General features: G+C 46.1%; 1 protein-coding gene across 3 annotated transcripts in view; it reads right to left on the bottom strand.

Moving 5' to 3' along the window:
* Positions 1-210: 210 nt before the first annotated feature.
* The window catches only part of GOLM1 (golgi membrane protein 1), a 65,705-nt gene continuing 48,720 nt past the window's right edge, over positions 211-17,195 (bottom strand). For all 3 annotated transcript variants that reach the window (XM_032477485.1, XM_032477486.1, XM_032477484.1), the window contains exons 6-10: positions 14,463-14,592; positions 9,645-9,786; positions 8,782-9,057; positions 6,952-7,065; positions 211-3,345 (exon numbers count right to left, since the gene is read on the bottom strand). In XM_032477485.1, coding sequence (XP_032333376.1) covers positions 3,269-3,345; positions 6,952-7,065; positions 8,782-9,057; positions 9,645-9,786; positions 14,463-14,592 — 739 coding nt within the window. In that variant the 3' untranslated portion in view covers positions 211-3,268. The remainder of the gene's footprint in view (positions 3,346-6,951; positions 7,066-8,781; positions 9,058-9,644; positions 9,787-14,462; positions 14,593-17,195) is intronic.

Raw genomic sequence — 17,195 nt, 5'->3', positions numbered from 1 at the left:
AGCTCTGAGAGACAAACTAGTACACAGCGCACTGTAACATCAGGAGCTTCCCACGGACTGACTTACCTCTTAAGCCTTGAGTTTTCATCCTAATTCCCATGTGTCAGCATTCATTCTAAAAAGGCATTTGTTCATCAGAATCCGTTTATAAAGGTTCTGAAAGGCAAAACTTCAGTTACATGAAAAATTAAGTTTATCTAGGACCACATCTCTGATCAGTCACAATCATTTATTTAGACTTCAGTCAGATATTTACCAGATAGTCCTGAAGTATTAGAATCTCTGTAGGGGTATGAAGTGTATGCACGGTAGGGCCTGTGTCTACTTTAGAACATATAAATTTCTTCTAAGGAATAATGATAAAAAACACGCATTTGTCTCGGTTAGGGCCAGGGCCTTGGTTCATAAAAAGTCATTATCTTAAGTTTATATATAGTTTACAGATGAGAATGTTTCAGGTCATGTAACTTTTCCCAGAGACGTGTTTTGCAGGCACACCAACAAAGATTAAAAAAAAAAACAAAAAACTAAACTGTTTCTAATGCCTGTGAAGATACCTACGTTGAGTAATCCTTCAGTGTATATACATTATCAGAATCTCACAGACCAGTTGTTCAGCAGCAGTGGCTTAGCACACTTTTAAGTGTTGCCCTCTTAGTTAAATAGTATACAAACATCCAAATACACAACATGAGCCATCTCCCTAACTTTCTAACATTAAGGAACATTTTCAAAAGCTAAGCTACATGAAAAAAAATGTTAGTATAACCCAGTTAATGGAAACTTAAAACACACATTTGTCGTCAAACTCATTTCAATGACAAGTGTTAAAGTTGGTTGAGTGTCCTATAAACTTATTATTTATAATAATCTTTTAGGCCAAAACACATAGTGGGAATAGACCAATTTCCCCTGGACCTTAAAGGACCCTGAAATCACAATTCCCTCATTCCAAGTTCTCCTATGAATAGATAAATACCTATTACCAGTTAAAAGAAGCATGCTAGTTACCAATCTGGTTATTCGACGACAGCATACTGAGTTAACAGGTAATGGTTTATTTCTCAAATTACATCACAAAATTATATTCTATGCAGTGATTAGATTATTCCTGGAATCTAATCCAAGGGTTGCTTACGGAATCTTCATCTGCAGACCTACCTGCAGGAAAAAAAGATCAAATGAATCCCCTCTCTTATCTGCACAGCACTTGAGGGTACAGGAGGGCGTGAATCCAACAGTTCACACCTGTTACAAACTGGAACAGACGCTGACTTAATTTTGGATGAACCCAGGAGACCAACGTCAGGGGTCTGATACCTATTTGATGCTTATTACACAGGTTTTTGTTTTGCTTTTTGAGTAACCATGACACCTCTAAATTGTTGCCTTGGAAGAGGTTACCTGTGACCCCAAGGGAAGCCTGCGGTAATAAAGCATGACTGCTTGAAGAAATAGCTCAAATACATACCTCCTGAACAAATGGCCTTCTGGTGCCTCTGTACAGGAAGATGAAATTATTATTTCTATTTATACTGGCATCCCATCTCATTCCACAGAAGGTTTAATAAGGCAAACCACCATCCTAAATCCAGTTAAAAGCTGATTGTTTAAGGATCCAGTGGGGGGGAAGGGAAGACTGGAAGTTTTAAAAGCTGAACTAGCAAAGAGTATTTTATTTCTCAGCTACTCTAGGCACACTGATTAAACAGGAGGTGAATCAAGGCCAACAAGCAAGAGAGACTGTCACCCCTAAGACCTGGACATGAGGCAGGTTGGACAAAGACTGGGATACACACCTCATAAAGCTACTTTCTACCCTTCTTCAGTTGCCTTTTCTGGATGGGAAGTTTCATCTTATTGATTGGGTAAAGGAATATCATACAGCATTCAAGGTGGAGATCTTAACCTGAACGCAAGCCAGGTCCTGCCTTCAGCGACTGCCGGGGGCCCTGAGTCCACAGCTGGGTATGAGGCCGGGCACTCCAGCTCCCGGGCTGGCTGGGCCCCATTCCCTCTGTTAGACGAGAGGGTTGTATCAAATGACCTGAGGCCCCTGCATCTCAAATCCTGACTTGAGATGTGTTTTACTGTAAGCATCACCACCCTCTTACCCTTCAGAGAGCCTCACTGAAAGTCTTCGGTGTGACTGCCGGTCATTCACCAGCCTGGCCAAAGCCTGTCACCTTAAATATTAAGAACCAACTTAAGTCAGACCCGATGTCGCTGTTATCAGTGTAAATTAGATTTACTTTTGAGTTGATTTACATTAACTTTCGATTTTTAAATCAGTTTCATCATAGTCCTTGACCACAAGCTAAATGTGTAAACACAAAAACAACTGTTGCATTTCTCTTGCCTTTCTAAACTCCCCCAGTTTGTCTGCTGTCTCTCCTTCACCGTCAGCCTTCTCTCCTTTCTCCCACGAGTGCAGGAGGCCGCTCGCCCACAACAGACGGGCCCTGGGCGCGGGGCCGGCATCCCCTCTGCTGTGGCCCCTGTCGTGTCAAAGGTCTGACTGGCACGCGGCTCCTCCTGGCTTGATTTAGCACAGAGGATTCAGCTCTGCCCACAGAGCAAGGCAAAGCAAGGACAGATCACAGGTATTCAAGTTACAGGTCACTTACAAGCATTCTGCACATTAATGACAAGGGCTATTATACAGGCAGTCTTTTTAAAGATTCTCGCACAGAACCCCTTTGTGTTTGGACGCTTTTAACACCATTGAAAGTGATGTCTGTGTTCACAGTCAGCGCTCTGAGCTGCTGTCTATCAGAACTAGGAGTGAGCACAGGAGGATTAAACCAAAACCATTCAGTGCCGGCAGGAAAGAGCGGAAGTCACGGGCTGGTCCCCGTCGCCCAGCTCAGCACCAGGAGCGTGACTCCAGGGCAAACGGAGGAAGAGGTGCTGTCAGCGCGCGGCGGGCCTCCTTCACGTCGCGGCCCTGCTGCACGGTAACACGCCACCGTCTGCGCCACACCTGAAGGACAGCCTGGGTTCTGTTTTTGGTGTTGATCTTCTCAAGAAACACCTATTAGCCAACAAATTTCGACGATTTTGACATCTTAATAGAGACGCTTCAAAAGTACCCCCAAAACAGTCTCAAAGACGATCTCATTTTCCTACATAGTAAATACACACTAAAACTCCACAACAGTCATCTTTAGATGTTTACTTAGTGCATTTCACAGTATTCCATCCCTCATGAATATTCTGTAGTGATCTCTGTTCAATTCGGAAACAAAGTATGTGATTCCAGTTTGATTCAGAGTGTTTGATTCCTCTTTTCAGGCTGGTCAAGTAAATTTATCGAGTCTCCTTTCTGATTTTCAGCGTTAAGAACTAAAAAAGGGGAAAAACAAAACAAAAACAATGTTCTAGTATTAAAGATTTTGAGAAACCAGCCCAAGTAGGTCCCATGTGACCTAAGTGTCCAGAAACTGTGTCATCTAGAGAACTGCATCTCCCCCAGTGACACTGTAACATGAACCGCACTCCTAACCAAGGACAGGAGAGCGAGAGGCGTACACGTAGAGCCAACAAGGTGCCACGAAGCAGAGCAAAAACATCCAAAAACCCCACAACTGGGGAGGGTACAGCTCAGTGCAGAGCACATGCTTACCATGCACAAGGTCCTGGGTTCAGTCCCCAGGGCCTCCATTAAAAATAACAAATAAATAAACCTAATTACCTTCCTGCTCTAAAAACGCAAAAAAAAAAAAAAAAAAAAAAAAGCCCTGTAAAAACCCCACAATTGTTTAAAATCGTGAAATAATGCTCCACGTCCTACAAAATGGACAATATAATATGTACTCAGAACTTTTGATCTGACTCTCGTGTGCTGCATGAGTCTGTTCGTGCACCCCCAACAGGAAGCGCACTGCAAGCTGGAACTAATGCCTTTTTCCCTGGAGCAAGCGGGGAACCTATCTCAATTACTATCAGTTACACAATTAAACTATCTCAGTGACACATTTTAAAATGACAATGACATTTCTTCAACTTAAAATTCTTTCTTAAGAGCGCTGACGGAACATTTATCTTCTTTAGTTTGCCTACCTCAATTTGTTTACAGCCTCACCAGGTACAAGGTCAAGTCCTCAGAAAGACCCCGGGTGTAGGGGATGAAGGATCCCATGGCATCATTGCGAAGCCAACACCTAGTAGGATGCTAGACTCGTTTAAAAGAATGTGGAAGATGTAATACACTTCTAATCTGAATTCAAGAAGGAATCAAAAAGGAAAGAAGCATTATTCAAAGAGATCTTGGTTGGGATTTTCCAGAGGACCTAGACTTGCCAGATATTAAAAAAAAAAAAAAAAAAAAAAAAGCTGTTATACTTTGAGCAACGTGCCACAGTGCAAATCAACAGAGAAACCGATGGAGGAGAAAGAAGATCCAAAAATGAGAGCCAAGTACGTATGTTAATTTAGTGTTTGGTGAAGGCAGCACCTCATATCACTGACTCTGACGGTGATTTGAGGTGGTGCTGGGCCAACTGGAAGGCCCTTTGGAAAAAGAAAATTGTGCCCGCACCTCGTGCCATACCCTGAATACATTTGACATGAATCTAATGAATCAAGAGACCTAAATGTTAAGTGTGAAAACAGAAGAGGATTCTGGAAAGATGGTGAAACACTGCCACAGTTTTTGAATTAGAGTCCCTACATAAAGCAACTAAATTTAAAAACTCAAACTGGAGAACATTTACAACAGAACTAGATGACAAGGAGTCCTGCAGACCCCAAAATCCAAGCCGTTACATGAACAGCAGCATCTGGGAAGAAACCAGAAGGAAGCAATGGAGCATCGGATGGAGCTGAGGCCAGCAGGGCCCCTGCCCGCCACAGGCTTACCCCCACAAGCCCCCGGGCGGGTGGGAGAGCCGGCTGCTGTCCTCACAGCAGGTGGCCCCAGTGTCCACGGTAAGACTAAGGGGCCCGGGGAGGCCCGTGAACCTCTGAAACTGGCCGCCAGGGTTCCTTTCTGGGTCCTTCCCAGGTGGAGCCCCTCAGAGAGAAGTGCTGTGTGGAGTGGAGCCGTGGCTGAGCAGGACAGACAGGACAGGACAGGAGACGACGGAAGCTGGGGGTTCAGACACAAGTGGGGAGGGCCCCCCGGCCCAAGGCCACGGGACAACGTGAACGTCAGAAACGATAATAAATGCAACTGAGTGAAACCCACCAAAAAGGTTTAAATCCTTCAGTTTGTATTTTTAAATGGTCGCCTTCAGAAGATGAGAGGAAATAATTCCTTACTGTGAAAACTGGGAAATAAAGAGAAAGCAGCATTCACCCTGTCTGTGCCGTATGAGCACGACTGACTTGTCTATAAAATGAGCAAGTGCAACAGGAGGGCTGAGTCAGAACCTCTGGGTACGGGCTCCGACCTGACCTGCAGGGAACGGGGGAAAGGAGGACACAGGTACAGCGCGCCGGGACGACACAGCCAGCACCGTCCAGACTGCGGGGGATCCCAGGTCTAACGGCCCTGGCTCTTTAACAGACTAAAAAAAAAAAAGAAAAGAAAAGAAAGGATGGAGGGGGAGCCTGCATATTGAGAGACTTAAAGACATATCAGATTTAATAAAACGGGCATCTGGTAAGACTAAACTCTGGTGTCGGGGATGCCCACTTGGATGATAAACCCATAAAGAAATGCAAGAAAATGCCAACTAGAAAGGTCAGGGTAGATGTTTCTGCTGCAGGGAGGGAAGGTGCTGGGATGGGACGGGCGACAGAAAAGGGGCCCCTGTAGGGCCGGCCAAGTTCTAGCTTTTGACCAGGGAAGGGGGCAGCGGGCAGTTACAAGGTGTCCGCCTTCTAATAATTCCTTTGTGTTATGTGGTTTTCTGGATGTTTTACTTCATAACAGGACCAAAAGGAAAACATGAAAGCATACTGAACAAAAAACATAGGTGAATTCCTTTCAACTGTAGATGGGAAAACTGTGACTCCATATCCAGAGGCAATAAAAGACATACAAACTTTTAAAACTTTCACAAGGCAAAAAACAAGCAAAACCAAGACAGACTGCTAGAAAGTACTTGTCACTTACATCAAAGCCAATCTCCCTAGCATCTAAAGAGCTCTTAAAAACGGAGAAAGTACCAAGAATCTGATAGAAAAAATGAATTTTAAAAAAGGAAACCTTGATTCCATGGTGACACTAAAACAACAAGCAAGAGGGCATGTGCGTGTGTGTGCACGCGAGCACACGCACACACACACACGCAGGTCCACGGGGCTGGGGGTGCTCCTTAAAGAATGGCCGCTGATAAATACGAAGAGTGACCATTTAAACAACCGTTTTCAATGGATGGCAAAGCCACACCATTTCAAAGCATCCCCCTCTAGATGACGAATTAGCTACAAAGGGAATCTGGGCCTTCGCCATGGAGAGACCACCTCGATCAGCCTGCCACCGAGTGCCTCCTGGTGTGAAGCTAGAGGAACAGACCGCAGCTGTAACCGTGCTCAACCTGAATCCAGTCACAAGGGGACAGACGACTCCATAATCTGATCATCCCACTGGCCTGGACTCTTCAAAAATTCTAAATAATAATAATACAAAGCGCTACTATAAAAAATTGCCTGGAAGCTCTGTGCACATATCAAGGCTTTTTAAGTGGTGCTGTGGAGTGATGAAGTGGTGACCTACCATTTTGCTGGGAAATCCCTAATCGTCACTGACAAATCCTCACCGATTCCTGAGGGCCTGAGCCCACATTACACACGCGGACTTTCTGAAAGGTCTCACCATGGCCCTCCCTCCACCCTTCTTCACCACCACTGCCCCTCTCCAAGGCTTCTCAAGAGCAGAGTCTTCAAATGATGGATGATTCACAGTATCATTGTAGGGATTCAGTGCATGGGCACTCCAAAAGAAAAGGACCAGAAAGCAGAAATAAAAGGTGGCCCCAGCCCCACCCCACCTCCCGTAATTACCGTTTCTGTTTTTGTCATTCCCCACGAGGGCCGCCTGCTTGTCTGTCTCAGATTCCGCCTCATTTTCATCCATGTTGTACTCGTCATCTGCTCCCAGCTTTTGCTGCTTTCTCCCTGTAAAATGAGCACAGAGCCTTGAAACTGAAGCTCCATCACTTCTCTGTCAATGCTGTGGGAACATGTGAGCCCAGGTGCGGGGTTACCCCAATCCTGGTTTAACAAACAGATCTGTTTGCTTCCTCTCAGGAAATGACAGGGACTCACGCACTTGCTTTCCAGTACATATACCCTGCGGGAGTCCTCCCTCTGTGTGCTCCCCACTCCAACCCTGAATCTACATAAAACAGGGCCCTAAATAAAGGGCTGCATTCCAGACTGGAAATGGGGTACACTAGCTAACCAGATTAGAATCCTAGGTTTTTAAAGAGACAATCAACTCAAGGTTAAAGGAAGGCACCACTGTTTTTGGAAACAGGTTTCTGGTTAATGACAGCATCTCCTTAGAATGGCTTATTGCTCTGAGAGAAGGAAATGGAGTGGCTATTGTGAGCCAGAGGATAAAGGTTTCCATCACACACAGGAATTAGATCATTCATCACTGCATTCATTCCTGGAAAGAACAGCAACCAGAAAAGAAGACCAGTGCATTCAAGAAACATTCATGGTGGGGAGGGTATAGCTCAGTGGTAAAGGGTGTGCTCACCGTGCACAAGGTCCTGGGTTCAATCCTCAGTAGGTCCGTTAAAAAATACAAATAAACAAAAGAAACAAAAACAATTATCTCCCCCCCAAAAAAAATTTTTTTAAAGAAAAAAATGTATTCATAGGGTTTAATGTAAACATTTTATATCTATATATGGACAGGTAAACAAAGTCTTTTGTGAAGAAAAGCATCTCTGGAAAAGTCAGCTCAAGTTCCCCTGGAGGGGAACTGAAGCCCCGGCCTGAGTGCGGGTGGCTGGATTCTGCAGATCAGGTCACGCAACCTGCCCGGAGCTCGGTGGGCCCCCAGGCCCTGCAGGATCTTAGGACTCGGGGTAGCGCTTATACTTCACGACCAGCGGCTGAGCAGTCTGAAACCTGAGTACCACTGGATCCGCCAACCCCAAGTTTCCTGTTTTCTTTTTCTTCCCCAGATCTTTGAGAATTTGTGAGAACACATTCTTCAGAAGCTCAGGTGAAAATTCGATTTAAGTGGAATCAGGGTAACTTCCGCAAATAAGCACATTCCCCAACCTCGGTTCCTTGATCAGACCCACAACACACGTATCTTCTGCCTGAGTGCTCCAGGTGCAGCCAGGACTGAAATTTCCCCCACCTCTAAGGGACCAAAATACATCCCAGCATATTCTGTTGATGTTTCCCATACTTCCCTTAAAAAGAGAAAAGTCAACCAGGCCAGAAAAGTGGGGTTCCTACGCCACTTTCCCGCAACACCCGAACACTCCTGAAACTCCACGGACCCGCCCCTTCCTCCCGCATCTGTTCACCAGGCGCCGCGGTGACTGCACGAGGGGTGGAGAGAGGAGGCCGGGCGCGCGGTCCCCCTCCAGGGGGCCTGCGTGTCCCGGAAGCTAAGCTCCCGCCACAAGGTCTTCCACCCAGAAAGTCCCCTGGCTCCTTGTGCGCGTTACTCGTGAAAGTCTAAGAGCTGGGCAGTGCGTGGCTCTTCCGTCCTGCCTCCTACTTAGTAACGGACACCAAACCCAGCCACCAAATGAGGCGCCACGGGGTGAGACGCTGTTCGGGCCGCTCCCTGTGGCCCGTCCAGCGTCGGGAAGGAGGGTGAGAAGGCCGGGCCCGCGGGCCGCCCCGGGGCCCGCCACCCACCTTCCGCGCCGGGCTCCTGCTCCTCCTCCTGCCCGTCGCGGAGGACGAGCTGCTCCCGCTCGGGGCCCTCCTCCTCTGGATCCTCCTGGCTCGCCAACAGCGCGGCCGGCACCCGCGGGGTCTGGCCGGGCGCTGCCTCCCCAGGCTCCGCGCCGCCTCTTGCGGCCACGCGGCCGTCCTGGTCCGCAGCCGGCTCTCGGCCCGGCTCCTGCGGCAGCCCCGGGCCGTCCCTCTGAAGCTCCTCCTTGCTGACGACCTGCATCTCCGGGGCTCCCTCTGTGCAGGGAACACAGTGAGCTGTGACCTCCCGGCAATGAGTTAAATTAAAATTAAACCAGAAACCCTGGTCCCACCCACTCAAGCCCAGAGCCGTCCCACGGGCTGCGGATGGGGGGGGGGGGCGGGGGGGCGTGGCCGGGCCACCTACCCCTCGGCCTCAGCAGACCCCAGGCCTCTCTGCCTGCGGCTCGGCTTCAGAACCACGAGCAAGAGGAAAGTGGTTTCAAAACAAAATCTGACCTAAGGTTCTGGATCACAGTGCGGGGCCACAATGGAGGCGGCGGCCCTGCTGAGGGCATCTGACCATCGCGTCTGTGAGACAAGAGCTCGGAGCCCACGACACTGCCCGGGGCTCGGCCACCTCCCCTCGGTCCCACTGTCCCCCCAACGCCCCGAATAAAGGCCCGGCCCCAGCCTGCCTGTGCGGAGCTGCCAAAGAAAGGCACCCCGTTTACCAGCGCGAGAAGCCAGTAGGACAGAGGCAGGGCCCCGGGGCCCCGAGTCCGGGCGCCTGGAGAGCCTCGCCCGCCGCCCCCGCTGCCGGTACCCAGGGCCTCCGCGTGTCACGGCCACGCGTCGCTTACCTTTCTCACCGTGTCTCTTCAAATCCAAAGCCGCCTCAGAACCGGGGGCCGGGGTCTGGGGCTCGCCCTTGCTGGGCGAATCTCCTGCCCGGGGCGGGCCGGCTTCCTGCGGCCGGGGCTGCGGCTCACTGGCCGCTCGGGGCTGAAATAAGAGCACAGGACGCCAGGCCGGGGCTGGTGACCACAAGCCTTCAACAACCCTGAGCAGCGCCGGGGAGCACTACATCCTTCTGACAAGTAGTAACACCGAAACCCTGAGAATCGCTGTTACCTACCCCCATCGTGTCCCGCCACCTGGCACCAATCAGATCTGGTGGGGGGAGTCAAGATCGCCCAGAAAAAACTTTCAATAATAGATTAACAAGGAAAAAGACAACTTGAACAACACTGCAAACCAACCCAACAGCCATCTACAGAACACCCCACCCAACAAGAGCAAAATACACACTCTTGTCAAGTGCACATGACAAGTCTCCAGGACAGCCAGGTGCCAGGCCACAAAACCAACCTCAACAAACGTTAAATGACTGGAACCACACCACGTATGTTCCCCAGTCACAACGGAACAAAATTATAAATCAAACAGCATCTAAGTTGAGAAACTCACAAATATGGGGAAGTTAGACAACATGCTCCTTAAATAACCGATGGGCTGAAGGAATCACAAGGACAAGGAGAAACCTGGAGGAATGTTAAGATGAACACACGACACACCAGACTCATGGAAGGCAGCCAAAGCAACGCCGAGAGGGAAATCCACACAGAGCCCAAACCAATGACCCAGTCTTCCACCTTGAGGCACTGGAAAAAGAGCAAACTAAACCTAAGGCAAGGAAGGATAGAACACAGATCAGAGCAGGAATTCATGACACGGAAAAGAAAAACAATTAAAAAAATCAGTGGGGGGAGGGGATAGCTCAGTACCTCCATTAAATAGATAGATAAGTAAAACTTAATTAGCACCCCCCCAAAAAATAAAAAAATTTTAATTTTAAAAAAGGAAAAAAAATCATTGAAACCAAAACTTAGTTTTCTAAACGATGAACAAAATTGACAAAGCTTTATTTAGCTACATTAGTTGACAATAAAAAAAGACACAAAGTACTAAAATAAAAAATGCTTGGGGAGGGAATAACACTATCAACCTTACACAAAAAAAGTTGGGGGTTTTTTTGCCTTGTTTGTTTTACGAGGGAGAGGTGATTAGGTTTCTTCACTGATTTCCACTCGGACAAGGTACAGGAACTGAACCCCGGACTGGTTGGGTGCGGGGCATGCACTCTACCACTTGAGTTACACCCTTCCCCCCAAAAAAGTTGTATTATAAGGAAATACTCAGAACAACTGCTCACCAACAAGTTTGACAACTCAGATGAAACAGACAAGTTCTTAGAAAGACACACTCCATCAGACTGATTCAAGAAGCAGAAAATCTGAGCAAAAGACTGAAGTAGTCATTTAAAAATTTCCCCCCCAAAAGAGCCCAGTTTCAAATTCACCAGTGAATTCTACCAAACATCTAACACCAAATCTTCACAAACTCCTTCAAAAAGCAGAAGGAATACTACTCAGCTCATTCTGAGCCCAGTAATTATCCTGATACCAAAGCCAAAGACACTACAAGAAGATAAAACTGTAACATAATATGAATACAGACCCCCAAATCATCAACAAAATACTAGCAAATCAAATCAAGGAACATACAAAAGGATTATACACCACGGCCAAGGGGGAGTTATCCCAGCAATGCAAGGTTAGCTTAACATCTAAAGATCACAGTAACACTGTGTCGACAGCATAAAGGACAAAACACGTGATCATCTCAACAGATGCAGAAAAAACACTGGCAAAATCCAGCAGATCTTCTTGATAAAAACACTCAACAAATAAGAATGGGGTGGAGGGGGGAGAACTTCCTCATTTGGATAATGTACATCAATGAAAAATATATAGGCAGACTTCAAAGATACTGCTGGTCTGGTTCCAGACCACCGTAATAAAAGCGAGTATCGCAATAAAGCAAGTCACACCAACTTTTTGATTTCCCAGTGCCTATAAAATTATGTTTACACTACACTATGGTCTATGAAGTGTATGATAGCGTTATGTCTAAAAAATTTTACTATCTTATTTAGAAAAGACTATTGCTTTAAAAGGTTCCAAAACAGTTACATCAAAGATCTGATCCTGGATTACTATAAAATATTACAATAATGAAAACGTTTTAAATATTGCAAGAATTACCAACATGTGACACAGAGACATGAAGTGAGCAAATGCCTGCACTCCTGACATCAGACTTCACAGTGAAAGACTTGGCACTTTCCGCCCAAGATCAAGAACAAGACAAGGATGTCCACTCTCACTGCTTCTATTCAACATTATACTGGAGGTTCCAGCCAGGGCTATTAAGGGATAAAAAAGAAATAAAAGGCATCCAGGTTGGAAAGGAAGATGTAAAACTATCTCTGTTTTTAGGAGACATAATCTTGTATAAAGCAAATCCTAAGGAATCACAAAAAAAATACTGTTTGAACTAATAAAACAAGTTCAGCAAAGTTATAAGATACAAGATCAAAATGAAAAATGAATTGTACTGCTACACACTAACAAGAAACAATTCGAAAATGAAATTAAGAAAACAATTCCATTTCTAACAGCATCAAAAATACTTAGAAATAAGTTGAGCAAAAGAAGACTTCTGAAGACTACAAAACATTACTGAAAAAGATTTCTTAAGGACTTAAATAAGCAGACGGACGTCCCACATTCACACACCAGGAGACTGGATTTGCTAAGGTAGCAGTACTCCCCAAACTGATCTTTCAGATTCAGTGTAATCTGTCAAAATCCCACCTGGCTTTGTTGAAGACACTGACAAGCAGATCCTAAAATTCATACAGAAAGTCAACCAGAGCAGAAGAGCCAAAATAATCTTGAAAAAGAATAAAGCTGGAGCAGTCACACTTCTGCTATCAAAGCTCACTACAAAGATACAGTAATCGAGACTATGTGGTATTGATATTAAGGACAAAGATCAACAGAACAGAACTGAGAGTCCAGAAATAAACAAACTGATTTTTTCATGAGGATGCCAAAGCGACTCAGTGGAAGAGAAAATAGGGTTGTTTCTTTTTCCTCAAACCTGGGTGTTGAGACAACTGGATACCCACATGCAAAATAACAAACTTGGACTCTTAGCTCACACCACATACGAAAACTAAACTCAGAATGAACCATGGGACTAAATGGAAGAACTGAAGGCTAAGAACTTAAAACTCTCAGAGAAAAATACAGGAGTAAACCGTCACGATGCTGGGTCAGGCAAAGTGCTTTTAGATATGACACCAACAGAACGAGCAACAAGGGAAAAATAGATACACTAGACAATCAAAATTAAAAACTTCTGTGCTTCAAAGAATATCATCCAAAAGTGGAAAAACAACTCACAGAATGGGAAGTATTTGCAAATCATATATTCAATATCTTCATATGTGAATATATAAAGAACTCTGACAATTCAGTAATAAAAATAACTGTTTCAAAATGGACATAAGATATAAATAGACATTTCTCCAAAGAGGGTATGTACAAACGGCCAATAAAGCACATGAAAAGATCTCAACAGCGTCAGTTATCAGGGAAATGCAAGCCAAAACCACAATGAGGTACCACTCCACACCCACTAGGAAGGTTGTAATGAAGAAGACAGGTGTAACATGGACTGGCAAGGATGTGGAGAAACTGGAACCCTCACATAATCTGCTGATGGGAATGTAAAAGGATACGAGCACTTTCCGAAACAGTCTGGCACTTCCTCAACACATTAAGCACAGTTACCACGTGACCCAGCAAGTCTACTCCAAGCTTATAAAGAGAAATGGAAGCTCTTATGTTCGCACAAAAATGTGTGCGTGGAAGTTCACAGCAGCGTTATTCACAGTAGCCAAAAAGTGGAAATAACCCAAATGCCCACCAACTGACAAATGAATAAACAAAATGTGGTATATGCATATACGATGGAATATTAGTCAGCCATGAAAAGGAAAGAAGGACTCATACAAGCTATGACAGGAATGACTCCTGAAAGCACTGTGCTAAGTGAAAGCCAGTTTGATTCCACTGATATGAAATGTCCAGATAAGGCAAATCTATGGAGACAGAAAGCAGATCAGAGGTTGTCTGAAGCTCCAGGGACTGGGGGTAAAAGGGGAGTGATTACAGGTATGGGATTTCTTTTGGGGTAATGAAGACGTTCTAAAATTGATTGTGATGATGGCTGCATAACTTTGTGAATACACTAAAAACCACTGAACTGTAAACACTGCCCAGGTGAACTGTATGGTATGTGAATTGTATGTGAATAACACTGCTGTATTTAAAACAAACAAGGATGCCCCAGAAGGCTTCGAGCAGCACTTCTGTGGGCTGTGCCGACACCGGGGGCAGCCTGACAGCATGGGCTCTGGTCAGCTCCATCGCTGACCAAGGGCTCCAACCTTGGCCACAGTATTTAACCATCTCCATGGGCCTTGGAGCCTCAAAACTGGAAAACAGCAGCAACTCTCTCCCGGGGTGGCTGTGAGCTTTAAATGAGGTAATCCCCTTAAAGCCCCGGGCACCGGGACTGGGTCGGAGGCCAGCACCCTCGGTCAGAGTCCCCGCGTCCTGGGACCAGGCTGTCACGTCTCGGGGAACCAAACCCATACGGGAAAGCAGAGATTAGAGCAAATCAGACAGCAGATAAGGGAACAAAATGTCTGAAAAGAGGGAAGGACGACCTCTCAGAGATCCTTGGCAGAAAAAGCCCAGGCTTACCTGCTGGCTTTGGTCCTTCTGCTCGCTCGGGGCTCTGGAAGCCCCGGCCGCATTCCCCTTTTTGGTGACCTCCTCTATCCGCTCGTCACACTGCTCCTTCGCCTCTTGCATCTGGTTGATGCACTGGTTCCTTTGAAGGAGAAGGAAGGCAAAAGGAAGGACAGTATTTAGAGATGCCTCTAGCAGCGAGTCTCCCCTGCTGTGACCGAGAAATCCACTTCCTCCCTTCCCTGCTTCCTGCACTTTATCTGCAGGGGACACCGAGGCAGGGCAGCACGTGAGTTTTCAGTTAATAAATGGCAAGAAAACTGGAGTTGACTGAAACTTACAAAAAAGGCACGCTGTTCTAAAATTAGTGAACTTTAATTGGTTAGAAAAAAACAGATTTTTAAAATATAATCTGTAGCATAATAATAAAAAAAAATGTGGTCTTTGAGGAGGAGGGTAGAGCTCAGTGGTAGAGTGCGTGCTTAGCGTGCACGAGGTCCTGGGTTCAATCCCCAGTACCTCCGTCAAAATAAATAACTAAACCTAATTACCTCCCCTGCAAAAAAAAAAAAAAAGTAGAAATAAAATGTTTCATTTTATTTTACTGAGTTACAGTCAGTTTACAATGTTGTGTCAATTTCCAGTGTAGAGCATAATTTCAGTCATACATGAATATACATATATTCACTGTCACATTTTTTTTCACCGTGAGCTACAAGATCTTGTATATATTTCCCTGTGCTATACAGTATAATCTCGTTTATCTATTCTATATACACCTGTCAGTATCTACAAATTTCAAACTCCCAGTCTGTCCCTCCCCACCCCCGTCCCCCCGGCAACCACAAGTCTATGAGTCTGTTTCTGTTTTATATTTAAGTTCATTTTTTTTAAGATTCCACATATGAGTGATATCATACAGTATTTTTCTTTCTTTCTGGCTATTGGCACAGAGCTCTTAATTAAGACCCCAAGAATTTCCTGAGTAACAGGACTATCTTCCGTTACACACAATGAGCCCCTGTGGAGTTGACTTACTGGGAAGAGCCTGCAAAGCTCTGGGATGGGGGCTGGTGGCCAGGGAACCAACCACATGATGAGAGGTCCTTTTCCAAGGACCAAGGAGAGATGAGTTCAGTCACGTAGCCAGTGACTCAACCATACAATAAAAACTCTGGACTACGAGCGTGGTGAGCTTCCTTTCGGCAAACACATCCGTGAACCAGAAAGGTGGCACCCCAACTCCAACAGAAGCTCCAGTCCGCCCCTGAACGTCTAACCCAGACCTCGCCTTCTGAGTCTCTGCCATTTAGCTACTCCTGAGTTGCAGCCTTTATAATAAAACTGCAAGTGTAGGTACAGAACTTTTCTGAGCTGTGGAGAATTACTGATCCTGAGTGGGAGGGGAAAGCCCTGAATTTGTAGCTAGCTGGGCAAAAGTACAGGTGGCCTGGGGCCACCAAGAACTTGTGGCATCTGAAATAGGGGCAGCCTCATGGGAATGAGCCCCTTAACACATGGGGTTTGTGCTAACTCTGCAATAGTGTCAAAGCTGAACTGCGCTTCCCCTCCAGGAAGACAGGCAGGTGTGTTTTTCCCCTGAGCACAAGTAAAAGCTCTGGACGTTGTATCTGAAATAAACGTAAGAAAGCTCTGAAAGGTGGAGAGAAGAAGGCGGACTGGCTAGCGACCTCAGGATCTAGAAAACACAGTGGTGTCCCCGCAGAGCACGTGGGAAGCTGCGCTTCCATCCCCACCCGACACTAGGGCGGTCCCCCGCTCTCCGCACGGGGTGTGTCAGAGGCGTCAGTGAAGAGCCAGGCCTCTCACCACCACTGCCCAGAGGTTCCAATCAAAGATCATTTGTCACGTCTAGAACCAGGAAGACTCAAATTGAATGAAAGAGATCAATCGACAGATAGCAATCCAGCATGACAGAGAAGTTAAAATGATTTGACAAAGATTTTAAAGCAGCCATCAGAAAAATGTCTCAAAGAGTAATTAAAACGTGCTTGAAGGGGGAGGGTACAGCTCAGTGGGAGAGTGTGTGCCCTTCCTTGCTCCCCTCCATGGCCATCGGATACCACCTGCTTGGCCCCATCAGCCTGGGCCCCGTGCTCTCTTTCCTTCCTGACATGTCTTAACCTCCCTTCTCTACTCCTTATTCAGGACTCAGTTCTAAACGGCCTTTCCTAAGGAGTCTTTCTTGGGGCAAACAGATGAGCATTTATGAAAATGATCTGGTTTAAGAAACAATATTTAAAGGCACTTTCAAAACGTGTATAAGTGAGCATGAAGTTTGGCTAGGTGAAACAAAAAAGCCAAAAGACAGCAGTTTATTTGTTGCTCACATAAAAGAAGTCTGGAGGCAGGCAGTCCGGGGCTAGGAGGGCAGCCCTGAGTCATCAAAAATCCAGGCTTCTCTTTCTGTTTCAATATCCTAGCACCGGTTTCTATCCCCACGATTACCTCCTGACCCAGGATGGCTGCTAGTGGTCCAGCTGTCTCGTGTGAAACCCAGGCAGCAGAAAGGAGGGAGGAGAAAAGGGAAAGGGATGTGCAGTGAATTGTCCTCCTTTTCAGAAGCCTTCCTGTTAAGTCCCACCGCACAACTTCCCTTCCCTACTGGCCAGAACTTAGTCACTCGGCCATACCTAACTGCAAGGAAAGATTCGAAACATAGTATTTTTGCTAGGGGAAAAGAAAAGATGAAAGGATTTGGATAAGCACTGACTGGTTATTGCC

The sequence above is a fragment of the Camelus ferus genome, chromosome 4 (assembly GCF_009834535.1).
Source record: "Camelus ferus isolate YT-003-E chromosome 4, BCGSAC_Cfer_1.0, whole genome shotgun sequence".
NCBI lineage: Eukaryota > Metazoa > Chordata > Mammalia > Artiodactyla > Camelidae > Camelus > Camelus ferus.
This window is presented reverse-complemented; position numbering and strand designations above follow the sequence as displayed.